The sequence below is a fragment of the Centroberyx gerrardi genome, chromosome 20, assembly GCF_048128805.1.
Source record: "Centroberyx gerrardi isolate f3 chromosome 20, fCenGer3.hap1.cur.20231027, whole genome shotgun sequence".
Lineage (NCBI taxonomy): Eukaryota > Metazoa > Chordata > Actinopteri > Beryciformes > Berycidae > Centroberyx > Centroberyx gerrardi.
Genome location: NC_136016.1, coordinates 20,290,784 through 20,305,844, shown reverse-complemented (window position 1 = coordinate 20,305,844; position 15,061 = coordinate 20,290,784). Strand labels below are relative to the sequence as shown.

At 44.0% G+C, this 15,061-nt stretch overlaps 1 protein-coding gene across 1 annotated transcript in view; it reads left to right on the top strand.

Moving 5' to 3' along the window:
- The window catches only part of cpped1 (calcineurin-like phosphoesterase domain containing 1), a 35,813-nt gene extending 31,038 nt beyond the window's left edge, over nucleotides 1-4,775 (top strand). The window contains exon 6 of the mRNA XM_071905182.2: nucleotides 3,208-4,775. Within this exon, the coding sequence (XP_071761283.1) occupies nucleotides 3,208-3,434 (227 nt within the window). The 3' untranslated portion in view covers nucleotides 3,435-4,775. The remainder of the gene's footprint in view (nucleotides 1-3,207) is intronic.
- Nucleotides 4,776-15,061: the final 10,286 nt, after the last annotated feature.

Here is a 15,061-nt window from a genome sequence, read left to right as displayed (position 1 = left end):
TCCCTGGTTCGCTTTGTTTTCATTCACGAGGGCTGAATAATTGCGGATGAGCTGTGTAATTCCTCGTAGGGTAGACAAAAAAGACTTTTGGTGTCTGTCGACGTGGAAGGACTGCGCCGCTGACACACACACACACACACACAGAGTCATACACACCCAATAATATATGCATGCTTTGGCCTGGAGGCACCGGGGGCATTTGTAGCCCGGCCAGTCGGCTCCTTAAATAGAAACAATGGCAAGGACGCACGCATACGACACGTAGACAGTGTTGAACCTGGCCAGTTTACTCATTCACCTAGAGCAGAGGCAAGGTTATACGAAAGGCTATTATTCCTGGCCAGGCGGTCACACACACACACACACACACACACACACACACACACACACACACAGATTTATGAAAATTGCGGTGGAGCCCGTAATGATCTAGCTGCAGGCCCACCCACAGGTCACAGGAGGGTGGGCTTCACGCAGCATTGCTCTTCCTAAATTCGGGCCGCAAATGAATTTAGCCCAAGCATATACACATATAGGCCCAAATCATCAATTCTCATCTAGGGTGGATTAATTATTCAATGGTCCGGCATGTGCAGCCGCCGTCCTCACGTCGTTCTGACTATTAATATAAATTTAGGTCACATTTGTATGCCGGTGCCGTGTGATTATGCAGAGCGGCGGACATGATGATTCAGGACAATTTCACGCTGCTGACACCGAAGTAGTAAAACCAGTGGATACATTTTGGAGGGATCTTCCTCGTCTTTGTTGTGCAGATTTCTGGGACAGACCGATGTCTTTCTCATGCACAGACTGCAATTTAGCCTCTTTTGTTGGCAGTTTTCATTATTTTTTGGCTGGGTGTCTCTCTGGAGACGAGGCAGCTAGCAGGCAGACTTCCCTCCATGGAAACACTTGCCGCTAGAAAATAGAGCAGCTCATTTCCTCTGCCAAAGCCTGCAGTGAACTCATTTTAAAATCCCCTTACCTATACTCATGCATACATGGAGGCACACATACACACACGCACACACACAAACACACACACACACACACCTTTTGTATTAGTATACTTGTGAGGACCTTCTGTTGATTATGCTCATTCCCTAGCTAATAACCCGAACCTTAACTCTTTCCACTACATATCTTAACTTAACCCTTAACCTAACCTAAACCTAATCCTAACCTTAACCTAAATCCTAACCCTTATGTTTATGTATTTATTTCGAACATGTAACCAAAAAAAAAAGAAACAAAGCAAGAAAATTCATCAAAAAAAATTAACAAAACCGAAAACATGCGGTAAATTCTTGACAAACAAAAACAAAGAAAAACCTTACTTGCTTAAACCTTAACCCTAATCTAATCCTAATCTTAACCCTAAACCCACGTCCTTAACCCTAAACTGACCCTTTCTAACTGGTTCTCACAAGGATAGTGAAACAAGTTCCCACACTCAGTCTGGTCCTAACACACACACACAGAAAACAAGTCCTTCAGAGTGAGGCTGGTTTGTCCCGTCAGTCAGAGGGAGCCGTCGTCCCCCTGCAGGGGCGCAGCATCACCGCTGCATCTCCTCTTTCTTTCTTTCTTTCTTTCTTTCTTTCTTTTTCTTTCTTTCATCCTTATTAAAAGTTCCCTAGGTTTTCAAAATATTCTAGAAGTAGAAGGCTCCCCCATTTTCCCTCTCTGTCTCCCTTTCTTTCTTCTTTCTCTCTCTCTCTCCTCTTTCTTTCTTTTTCTTTCTTTTTCTTTCTTCCATCCTTAGTAAAAGTTCCCTAGGTTTTCAAAATATTCTACAAGTGGAAGGCTCCCCATTTTCCCTCTCTGTCTCCCTTTCTCTCCTCTTTCTTTCTTTCTTTCTTTCTTTCTTTCTTTCTTTCTTTCTTTCTTCTTCTTTCTTTCATCCTTAGTAAAAGTTCCCTAGGTTTTCAAAATATTCTACAAGTGGAAGACTCCCCCATTTCCCCCCTCTTTCTCTCTTCTTTCTTTCTCTCTCTCTCTCTCTCTCTCTCCTCTTTCTTTCTTTCTTTCTTTCTTTCTTTCTTTCTTTCTTTTTCTTTCTTTCATCCTTAGTAAAAGTTCCCTAGGTTTTCAAAATATTCTACAAGTGGAAGACTCCCCCATTTCCCCCCTCTTTCTCTCTTCTTTCTTTCTCTCTCTCTCCTCTTGATTTCTCTCTTTCTTTCTCTCTCTTTCTTTCTTTATTTCTTAATAAAAGTGTGCTAGGTTTTCAAAATATTCTGTGGAAGTGGAAGGCTCCCCATTTTCCTCTCTGTCTCCCTTTCTCTCCTCTTTCTTTCTTTCTTTCTTTCTTTCTTTCTTAAGTTTACTAGGTTTTCAAAATATTCAACAAGTGGAAGGCTCCCCCCTCTGTCTCCCCTTCTCTCTTTCTTTCTTTCTTTCTGAAGGTACACACTTTTGTGTTGCAATATGCTAATTTGGTTCTACTGCATAACACCCAAGAAAGAGCTGTCTGCAGTATTAAAGGTGTATTAAGTAATCTATGACGTGTATCGACCTCTGTCCCCGGCCGAGGAATCGAGCAGAGCGGGGAGTTTTTGTTCCAAAACAAAAAGACGGTTATTTAAAGCCTGAAATCTCCTGGTGGCGTAACCGTGAGTCAGTGGTATCGATTAACAACCTTTTCAAACCCCTGCAGATATATTGTGGTCATTTTGTGCTATGTGGCAGTAAAACTCTTATTTACTGCACCTTTCTTCCGGGATAGATGAAGGATAAATGTTTGAAGGGGGACTTCTACAGGATAAATGCACGAAAGTGGACTTTGACAGCAAGTGGAACATGTTGCCTGTTTATTGTAAAATTCAAGTTTAGATGATGAAACTTAAAGTAAACAGAGACAAACAGAATCGGGCAGCCCACACCAAATTCTAACAATTTTTTCCCCACCAACACTTCTGCATTCATGCAATTTGTGCTTTGCTAAATTCAGCACACTCACACATTATTCTCTCTCTCTCTCTCTCTCTCTCTCTCTCTCTCTCTCTCTGTCTTTCCCTGTCTCTCTCTCTCTCTCTCTCTCTCTCTCTCTCTCTGTCTTTCCCTGTCTCTCTCTCTGTCTTTCCCTGTCTCTCTCTCTCTGTCTCTCTCTCTCTGTCTTTCCCTCTCTCTCTCTCTCTCTCTCTCTCTCTCTCTCTCTCTCTCTCTCTCTCTCTGTCTTTCCCTGTCTCTCTCTCTCTGTAGGTGTGAAGGCGGTCTTCTCCGGCCACTATCACCGGAACGCCGGCGGTTGCCACGGCGGCCTGGACATGGTAGTGAGCTCGGCCATCGGCTGCCAGCTGGGCGAGGACACCCACGGCGTCAGGGTGGTGGTGGTGACCGCCGATGACATCATCCACCGCTACCACAGCCTGGAGCAGCTGAGCGCGCGGGGCATGGACGAGGACCTCAGGAAGCTCCTGCAGGCCTGAGGGCCGGCGAAGGGAAAACCAGGGAGGTTGGGTGTGTGCCCAACAAGCTGGCTTTTCACTTTGTGAATCGCTTTTGATTTAATTTGACGACGTTTGATCCCCTTTTCTTAAAGGAATGAGTTTTTGGGAGACTGGCCCGTTATGTGATGAGAACAGAGACACCAAAATCATCCATGTGTTCCTGGTAGATCATTTGATAACTCATTAGTGTACACTATGCTGAGTGATAGTAGGTGAGTAGCATTATCCAAAGTAAGAACACTGACCTTTTAATAAAAAGTTCTTGTTATGGTCTTTGGATTCATAACAAAAAAAGAAAGAAACATCATTAACTCAATAGCTGATGCAGCCAGGTTTATTTTTGGAACTATTTCAGGTGAGCAGCCACTTATTCATCAGCAGATGATTCTTAGCTGCAGACTCTGTCTCCCACACAGCTTTTCACGCTGCGAATCCCGTGGGAAGAGGAGACCATTCAACAGAGAAAGCAGTCGCAGGTAGCTCCAAACACTATGTTATTTTTGTATTGTATTTCATGTAAATTTTACCAGTCTACACAAAACTGCCAGACTTAGACACATATCATTTGAAATGACTCACCGTTTAGCCTTAGAGCTGCTACAGGTTCTCATTTTCTCACTGTTGAGATAACGCTAGTCGCCTACTATCACTCAACATGGTGTATGCTAAGGTGTTAGCATGGAGCACCGGAGTCCAGGGAAACATGGATGATTTTGGTGTCTATGTTCTCATCACTAATGGTTAAGTTGACCTCTTTGACTCTGTGAAAGAAAGAAATAAGATTTAATTAATTCAATTTGAAGCACCTTTTACAAGTAACGAGACGCAGTAAATTCAAACCCACAAAAGTCGAAGGCCTTGAAGCCGCATACCAACCACACAATATGAACTTGGGTGAATCATATATTATCAGAGCTATGATGAAACAAATTTGAATGTCTGTTCTCTCTTCTGCTGAATGTTTTTCTGGGCGCATCGTGACAGAATGGATGTTATCTCCGCACGCTGCCACGAAAGGGCGCACAAGGAGAGCCGACTGAATATTGTCCTTCCCGTCTCCTAAAAGGAATGGTTCTTTTGTGGAGAAGCGCTACCCTCTTTCGCACACGGCCCTCTTACAGTATATCATGGGTAGCATTACATGTTGTGACACCCACTCTATCTGTCTGTGCTGTGTAATTGTTAAAGTTCAAGACAATACGCTGTGGTGTAGTCAGATGATGTCAGTGTAACTTAAAATGTATGCAAACCTAGCCATCCTTAAAGGAAAAATCCACCCTAAAAACACTTTAACACTTTAACGGCGATGTATCTTGCATTTCTGGGTCCATTTTCACATCGAGGTATTTCCAGTGCAGCTACAATGGAGTTTGAAAGGAGGAAAATGTTAAACTATCTAAAGATTAATGGTAAATGTCAGGCTTTCGTGTCAAGACATACCAAGACATCAACTGGAAAAACTCTCTTGCTCTTACTATTATCGCTATTCCTCTCTCCACCTACGCATATAACCCGCAGCTGAAGGGAACATGTTCAGGTCTATTCTCTGGGGGTTGTCGAAAGGCATTCTGGGAAATGTAGGAAACCACTGGCTGAAGTAGAAGTAGACGAGGCAGGTTGGGGCGAAAGTAGATACAACAAAAACATACATTTCTTCATAAAGTAACTCCTGGGACGCCTTGAGCATCACAGATTGGTGATATATAACAGTGTAAAAGTATCTGACGGTGGATTTTTCCTTTAACGATCCTGAAGTATCCAGCAATCATAGCTATTTTTTGCTGTAGCTAGAGTCTAACGCCTCGTCGGCCATCCTATGCAAGCTAACCGCATCACCGTGTTGTGTGTGTTTCATGTATAACCTGGTACCTCGTCTGACTGACCTGAGAGATACTGAGCCGCCCGCTGATCTCTGTGTCAGCCCGGGATCTCGTCTGTTTATTCCCCCTTAAAAACCATCGACAAACCCGAACGCCACGCCGCCCTTCAAAGGAAAAAAGGCAGAAACTGCTCAGCGTGAAACTGAGAAAAATCAGCCAAGCATGTTTCTACTGTCAGGCTGACGGACTCGGAAGAAAATCTTTGGAAATGAGTTGATTTGTTGACTTATTAAGAGGTTACTCCGACTCTATATTAACACTATGAAAAATGACAATCTCATTTTCGACTAAAACTGATGTCACTGTCTTTTTCCTTTGTAAGGCAGTACGGCAGAACTCGCTGTCCAGTACGTTTGCCCCCGTTTTTTGCTCTAAATCTGTTAATGCATTGAATGTTTTGCTCTCCAACAAGTTCATTCACGTCAAATCCGAGGGAATCCGTCTCCCCCGCATCGCTCCCTTGCAGAGACATTGCGTTGCGGCGCCAGTGTTTGCGTGCGTTGGATGTATTCTACTTTATGAATGTACAGATCAAACTGAATGTTGTTCTACCCGCTTTTTACTCGCTCTCTGGGTTGTTTTCGTGATGAAAACATTTCATCACCGAAACCAGAGTTGCAATGGAAACGAATGTCGTAACACTACAGGCACAAACCACGCCTAATCGGTTTAGTCTCAGAACATTTGAGATTGGGATCTTTTGCAAAGTTAGTTCACAGCATCTTCAATGCGTTATGAATTACGTCTAATCGCGGCATTAAATGTCAAAGTAAAGGACTGGTGTCAGGCTCACGACACAGTGATGGTTGTGTGTGTGTGTGTGTGTGTGTGTGTGTGTGTGTGTGTTTGACAGTATTACCAGGCTGTTCAGCCATAGCAGTATCAACCTCACAGTGTTACACGCAGCCTAGTAGCCACAGGCTTATTTGGAGGCTCGCAGTACTGAAAATGTCTTTTAAAATGGACATTTTGGTGACAAAATGACTTTCTCTGCGAGCTTTAAATGACTGTACTCGATTACACCCTCCGCACACACACACGCACACACACACACACACACACACATTCTCTCTCTCTCTCTCACACACTCTCCCTGACCGACTGGGAACGCAGAGTTGTCATGGCAACCCTTTAGCAACACATCTGTGTGTCTGTGTGTGTGTGTGTGTCTCAGAGAGAGCGTGAGTGTCAGAGAGAAAGAGTGTGTGTGTGTATGTACTTGTGTGTGTGTGTCTGTGGTCTGGTGGGTACTGTAGGTGATTTTCCATCAGCAACGCAATCGCTGACCTCATTTCACACTGACGGATTCTGTCTCTCTTCCAAAAAGTCAGCATGTGATGGAGGGAGGAGGAAGAGGGGGAGGAGGAGGAGGAGGAGGAGGAGGGGGCGTCTGAGAGGAATGGATAATGACTGTGATGTGTGAAAGACGACTGAGTCCATCTCCTTCATTTCCTGTCTGAGAAGGAACCTTATGTCCTTATCTATTTTTATATCCTCACGGTCACCGAGCTCAATCACATTGTTCTTTATCATTTGTTTGTGTGTGTGATGTTTTTATTTTTTTTTTTTTTGAGCGCATTTGCTCTATGAATTGGGGAACATATCATCACACGCTCTGACTTGTTCCTGTCTTGAATTCCAACGACCATACTGAATACCATGACTGTGACACGATTGGCTGTATTTTTATAATAAATGTTGATTTTATCTATTGATGATTGCAGGGTTGTTTTTTTTTGTCAGTGATAAGATGAGTTTTAATGAGTTAGCCCTTCATTTGTGCATTTCTAGCTGCACTAGGCAACTTCGCATGTTGGCGGCTCCGAATGGCAGCGAGAGATAAAAACCGTTTGAACTTCAATACCCAGAAATCCCGTGACATGACGACAGTAAACGTTACACAGCACGCTCAACCCGGCCCGGTCTGTGACGCTTTTATACCAAAGGAAACCAAAGAGACGAGAGAGGAAAAGATCTAACGCTGGTGAGTCCAGCTTTCTCTGCTCGCTGCTGTTTAGGAGACAGATTGGATTTCACTCTTGAAGTTTCAATTCCTCATTTGTTGTGTGCCAAGATTTCCGGCCGGCGGACATACCCAACAAATGGGGCGAATCTATGGGGTCTCCATTAGGAGGGATGGGACGTTTCGAAGTTTTGATTCATCTCTTCCTGTGGGTGGAGAAATGTCAATAACTGACACCGGAATTTAATTAGGGGAAACAAATCTACAGTCTGACTTCGTGGAGACGGGACGCTCTTCTCTGCTGCAGCCCCACTGTGTGATTTAGGCTGATAAGACAGGTGTATTTTTACATAAAGACCTTGCCTAGTGCAGCTGTAACTAAATCCAATACGTGCACACTATGTTTTTCTCTCTCTTTCTCACTGTTACAGTTAAAATATAGGGATTAGCTGACTCTTATCCGGAGCAACTAACAATGAGTGGCTGCTTGCTCAAGGACACTACAATAAGACACATTGCTGTTGCAGAGATTGAATCTGGGACGTTCTGCTTGCAGGACAGTCTGTATCCATTAGGCCACCTTGCTGCCGCTCACTTGGAGCAATTCTGTGTTGAAAAGCGAGGTTTAGTCCCTTCTTGCTGCAAAATTGCAATGATTTGTAAAAATTGCCCTCCCTGTCGCCGCTTTGAAAGAAAGTGAAGGCTCTTTTTGTGATAAAAGTGCAGTCGAAATTGCGCGCCGTTGCAATATTTAGCAGCGAGCGGTTGATTTAGCAGAAAAAAGTTGCCATCGCGAAATGGCAGCTTTCCAGAGGGACTGGAGGTCGGCGGCGTCCGCTTTGCTCTCTGATCCGTTTCAGCGGGATTCATTCTGCTGTGACCGATGAAAGCCAGCTCCTGTTTATTGATCCAATGCCTGTCCGGTGTTCCCCAACACACACACACACACACACACACACACAAAGACAGATGTACACACATGCAGACAGAGGAACACACAGTACACACACACACAGTCTCTCCACAATGCCTTCACCAGCTTCCAGGTTGTAAAATCTACCCGTGTGGAGCGCTGATGTTTTCCCCCAGCGTTTTCCTCGTACAAGTACACACTTGAAGCGGATGTGGGGGAGCGGGATCAAAGGTCGCCCGTTTCTGAAAGCACATGAGAGGCCCATGTAGATGCCTGATAACATGAGGGGCTTGTTACGTCTCAGAAGTGAGCCCGGAGCATCACCAGAGACACAAAGAGGAGCTTATTTCATTTTCGCCTCAGCTTTCCGGCTCCTGATGGAATCCAAAGGCCCATTAACGAATCGCTCCCAAACCGAGAAGCCATGAGAAGCCATGTTGTCGTCAGATATATTCTTGGCTGCGTGCTGCGTAAATATGTGAGCCGGTATCTGTGGAAACTCACAAGGCAAACTGTGGGTGAAGCAACTGGTTGTAAAAGCCGCGGCCGATGTGAAGTTACGTTCATCCGAGGTCGATGGAAATGACAGTTTTCAAAGTGGAAAGTTGCGACAGCTGGGACAGCTAAATTACATGCTCCATGAGTTAGAGCTGCCATTGCTATGATTGGAATAGAGAAAGTAATTTCTTGACACAAATTTTCTCTAGTACAACGCCTGAGGACTTGGAATCCACTTTTTGTTTTGTTGGCTCAAATTATTTTTACGCCGAAGTCTAGAAGGACTCTCGGTAATTGGGAGATTTGTGCGGTAAACAATGACACAACTAAGAGCTTTATCAAAAATGATACCCAAACGGAGAATTGCTTTCTAAACGGATTTGTGTAGTTTTAGCATAATTCCTGCTAATTCTGTGATATGATTAGCAGCTTAAGTAGAAGGGTTTAGTGGAACTGAATGTCCGGTCACGCTCGCTCTGCGCCCAGCGAGTGTCTTCAGGCACTAACAGGGGAGCAGCCAGTCTGACCAGCTATTCAACCAAATACTAATTCAGCAGTGTATCCACTCAGGATCACATCATGTGGTCTAGTGATGTGTGAACGACAGTGATACCAATTCACTTCCAAGCGTACACACACACACACACACCTTTGATCCTGACAGAGGACTAAACCCTGTGACAGACTGTTAGTACAGGTGAGTGGACACACACACACACTCACACACACACACACACACACATTTTCAGACACGAGAGACATGAGCAACAGCTTGTCAAACTAACTTTCGAATGGGTCACACACACACACACACACACACACACACACACACACACACAGAAGGGCCTCCTGCACAGACCTTCTGTTGACTATTCCTAAATCCAACCTAAACCTAATCCTAATCTTAACCCTAAACCCAAATCCTGAACTAATTTAACCCTAATCCTTATCCTAACCTAAATCTAATCCTAATTCTAATCTTAACACTAAATTTAAATCCTAAACTATCCCCCTTGAAGAAGAGAGGATCAGCCAAAATGACCTCACTCCGCAAAAACGTAAAAAACTTAAACCAGTTCTCACAAGGATAGAACAACAACAACACACACACACACACACACACACACACACACACACACATATGCTAGGCTCCGGAAACCAGAGCCCCTTCATTTCTCCACAAAGTCCACAGGTGTTGGGGGAAGTAAATGAAAGTTGGCATATCCAATCACGGCCTGACGTCAGGGCGCCACCCCTCCTGGCGGCGGGCCCGCTGACAGAGAGGGCCATCTGGGCGGCGGAGAGCGCGGCGACAGGCCCATCCATCGCCGTGCCCTGCCCTCCAGGCGCTCAGCCAGGGAGACAGGCTGGGAGAGCTGGCAGGGATCGGCGCTCCTCGCTCTCGCCAAGCTGGATCGTGTTGTGGCGGTTCAGCGGGGTCAGAGATCCGCATCGTGTCTCGCTGCGTTTTAATGCAGCCGGGGCCCGTCCGACCGGTCGCACGCGCGCTCCAACTGCTCCCGTAAAGCTCGTAATAAGCCGGGACATATTCATACAAATAACTGTCCATTTTTCACACAACACAATAGTGATTCAACCAAGCGGGTGAATTTTGAAGCCAATGAGGAAGTGGCAGCAGGCGGAAATTCCTCTAACGCCCGCTAGGCCCCGGCTCCAAAAAGACTGCAAATCCCGCCCAACTCCATGCAAGTCAATGGGACCACAACCCAACTTTCTCACTCAAAATATAAAGTCAATCAATTTTTTGCGACAAGAGGTTATGGTGTCAGTAGCTAATTTCACTTCTTTTAATGTGTGTCCTTATGGCAATTTTCAAAATCGCCAATCTTTAGGCTTCAAAACGGCCCTTCAGAAATCTATGGGTGAAGTCACACTCACTACACCCATCTGTTTTTTACAGTCTATGGATTCAATCTATATCCAGTTCATGAAAGCTTTTACATTTGCTGTTCTAAACACTCGGTGTCTGGTAGCTCTTTCCCGGGAAAAAGTGATGCGAAGTGATGCGTTTTATGTTTCCGGGTTTGTTTGGAATAAACAGAAGAAGAAGAACTGGGTAGTTAGCATGAGCAGCGATAGCCAACATGACTGAACATTCAAACAAAAAAAGAGCGCCACCTACAGAAACTCAAACTGCATCAACAGAAAATCCAAGGAAGAAGACCCGCCCACACTGTTTGATTGACAGGTGATCTCTGGGAAGAGCAGTGCAGAAACACCACAGAAATGGACGCTTAACACCAGAGATGTTGCCAAATTCAAAAAGCGAGAATCTCCTTGATTACTACTTACACTACTTTGAAGAAAAATGTTCAGTAAATGTTGGTAAGCTGTTCCTACATCGCCATCACACCCAAACTCACAGTAAAGAAAGGCCATCTTCAGGTTTTACTGCTGTATACAGACATGCTGCTCAGAGGATTTGAGGAAATATAATACAATGCAAATACAATTCATACAATTCATATCCTTTGGCTAACCTCTCCTTAGTTTTGAACTAAAACGCTGCTTATCCATTATGAAAGGCGCTCTCTCCTCATAATCCCCGCATGAACCGACTAGTTTAGTGCGATGTCGTTGTCGTGCGACGGCGCTTCTCCCCTCTCATTATTTCTCTGCAACTCCATTCTTCTATTCTTTCATCTCTCCATCCCTTCACTCCCTTTAGTCGCGGTGCAGCGGCGGATCCCGCTCCGTTTTTCAGGGGGACGACAGCCGTGACAAGCCTGGATCCTGACAGAGGACTAAAGCCTGTGATGGGCTGTAATGAGTACAGGTGGACACACACACACACACACACACACACACACACACAAATATGCACACAGGGAAACATACAGATCTGAGAGAAAATACGGCTCTCCTCTCTGTTTGTGCTGTAAGTTGACTGTTGACGTTTACTTCTGTTGTCTATATGGAAAGAAAATGTATTATAAATGCATTATACATGAATAAATACATTTGTTATAAGTGATAGAAGAAGAAGAAGTGTCGATAAGTTAGATCTAGGTGGACTCGTTCTCTGTAAAGTCCTTTGAGACAGGCTTGTGATGAAGGATTATATTAATAAACCTGACTTGACAAGTACAAGAGCTCATTTCATGTTTTATATCCAATTAAAAACAAAAGAAAAACCTTGAAGTCATTTAACATCTGTTAAATATAGAGGCTTCAGACTTTAAAATCATCATTTTGTCATACAGGGGGACTAAAATTATCTGCTTTATATCTATCTATAAAAAGTACCATACTTTGATTTGTGTTTTTTTGCAGTGGATCATTTTGTAGCAGCGGGCGTCAGGTGGATTTCTCCCTCTTTTTTGGAGCAAAACTCATCAATCCGTGGCTCCAAACTGCATCTATATTCCATTCAGAGTCCGCTTCAGATCTAGTCTCTGTTTGCTTCACACAGAATTTAGTGAGGGGAAGATGAAGGTTGTGGTGTGCCCGTCCTGCAGAGGGGACGTGGTCTGTGATCTGTTTGGCCAACAGTGTTTCACCAGCCACCGCTCCCAGTCTGCCTTCATGTCTAAACGCTCCTCTCTTATTCTTGGGTTTAGTCTGGCTCTCTCAGGGAATGGAGAGCCCACGACCATTCTGTTGTTGTTAGGACACATAAAGTGGTGGATTTTCTCAAGGATTTTTTTTGTTTTTTTTGTTCACTTAGTCAGATATGGAACAGAAGGCTCTTGGTGACATTTACCCACAATACTGTTCTTCACACCACCACCAACCGGACTCCCACTCTCTCAAAGTGAAGACCGAGGATTGTTTCAACAGTTTGTTTGGACGGAGAACACAACCTCCCCAACAACCGGCCACCTGCTGACTGAAAATGGCTTGTTTTTTTAATCCGGCACACAGGATATGAATGTGAGTGTGTGTGTGTGTGTGTGTGTGTGTGTGTGTGTGTGTGTGTGGTGAGCTGGGCGGGGGGGGGCCGGCGTGGGTCGAGAGGCGGAGAGAGACGGGAGCGGCCCGTCGGGATAACAAGGAGCACCTGCACCCGACTAGCCTCTCCTTATGCACAGTGTGTGTCTCTGTGTGTGTGTGTGCGTGTGTGTGTGTGTGTGTGTGTGTGTGTGTTTCAGTGGGTGCTGGCAGATCAGACTAGTCTGGAAGTGTAAGCAGACAGAACGCCACGCGTGTGAGCAAGCAGCCAGAAAACACAGCGTGCTTATAGTCCATTTTAGTATTAGACTGTTGGATTCATCATCTAATGGAGAGACAAAGACTATAATTGTTTTTTGATCAAGGCCACAGTCAGATAATTTTTTTTTTTTTAGTGAGGTCCAAAAATCCAAACCTTTAATCAAGGGTCTGGGTCTTCCCCCAGAAAAATGTTGCCCATTTAAAACCAATTTTGTGCAATTTTACAACAGATTTGCATAATTTATATTCATCTGAAAGCGCAAAAAATGACAAGCTGTCCTGTGATTCCAGTGATCACAACACCCCGGGTTATTATGTTGAAATTATATGTGTGGATTCAGCAGGTAGGAAGAGCTGCTGGGTGCAGAGCGCTTTGAGCCCGGTTCGAGTTAAAGGAACAGTTCACCCAAAAATGAAAATTCAGTCATTATCTACTCACTCCCATGCCAGTAGAAAATCAGGTAAAGTTTGTTAGTCCATACAACGACTAACAAACTTTACCCCATTTTCTACTGGCATGGGGGTAGATAATGACTGAATTTTTTCATTTTTGGGTGAACTATTCCTTTAACTTACCAAGGATGTCTATATTTGCAGATATGACAGTATTCCAGTCAGCCAGCTCACGTAAACAGATTATTGAGAATGAATGCAGATATAGATGGGGGAGACCTAGACTCAGAGCCTGCAGGTGGAGGCTGGGTGGAGGTGGGGGATGACGTCACCATGTGCGGTGACATCATCATCTACATCATCATCAACGGCAGTCTGAGCAGCGTAGCAGCAGCATGGCAATGAGAAAGAGAGAGAGTGAGCAGGTGCAGGAAGCTGAAAGTGATGCTGAAGCTTCCTGGAAATGATAAAAAAGCCCAACATCGATCGCTCCGGTAGAGGAGATTGGAGAATTGTAGTTTTTTTTTCTGTCTCCATTCACTGCCGTTGTATGGAGGAGCAGAGTCTCAAAGTCACACTTCTATTACATAAACTAACGCGACCAAAGCAGATTCTGTCAATATATAACAAAACTATATTAAAATAAAACTAGCTCTTTTAAAAGTCGGCTCAAAACATTCCTTTTCTCTGCGGCCTTCTGCTAAATCATCTGTATGTAGATGTAACAGGTGTTATTATCTGTATCATTATTTATTTCCTTTATGTTTTACTTATTTTATCGCTATCTATCTTTCTTTCTTTCTTTTTTAATGTCATTTTAAATAGTTGTGGTGTGTGGCCCTGAGCAAGTTGGCTTAGGAGGATTTTTATGTTTTTTTTTGGTTTTATGTGAAGCACATTGTATTTTCCTTGTGTATGAAATGTGCTATATAAATAAAGTTTGCCTTGCCTTGCCTAGTGTAACCCTGATCGGATTTCGGTGTTGCACTTATTGGTTTAATAACATAAAGATCTGCAGAATACTAGCTTTTTTATATATTCGTTTTTTTTATATATTGTCTGTCTCTTGTCAGGCTTCACTTCATGTAATTTAATTCTCTTAGAAGGTACTTTTTGCTAACTTATTGCGTCAATTATTCGCTCCCAAGTGCTCCCAATTGCTTTGTTACGAGCCTGAACACTGAAACTGTTGTTCTTGATTCATATTGGAGTTGTTTGGTTATTTATTGTGCTGAATTAATACTATCAGCACTAACAGAGACTGTCCAGTGGTGACATCCGTTGACGTTCAGGGTGAGCGCCTGTAGAGAGCAGGTTTACCACTGGGGAGATCAAGTTGGCACCTCGACTCACAGACGTTCACACAGTTTGACTTAACAAGTTATTTCTTCTTCTGTCTCCCATGATGAGGAGGACTATGGATCATTCTCTGTCTGTTCATTTGTTTGTTGTTTGTGTTCGTTCATCCGTCACACATCTCCGACACCGCTGATCGGATTCTGATGAAACTTCAAGCTTCAAGCGTTTTCAAAATTTCACTGATTGGCTCAAGGGTGGCGCTGCAATCACAGGTGAGAAGAAGGTGACATATTTGTTTCTGATTGGCCCAGAGTGGGACTGCGTTATTCATTTAAAAACGTGTTCACTACTGCCTTGTTTCATTCTGGTTTCATCAACTTGGTGCTATTCATATATTTTAGAGTGTGGTAATAGGAATATGGCTTCCACACACGCACGCACACACACACACACACACACACAAATAAAACCTCTCTCCCTCACATAC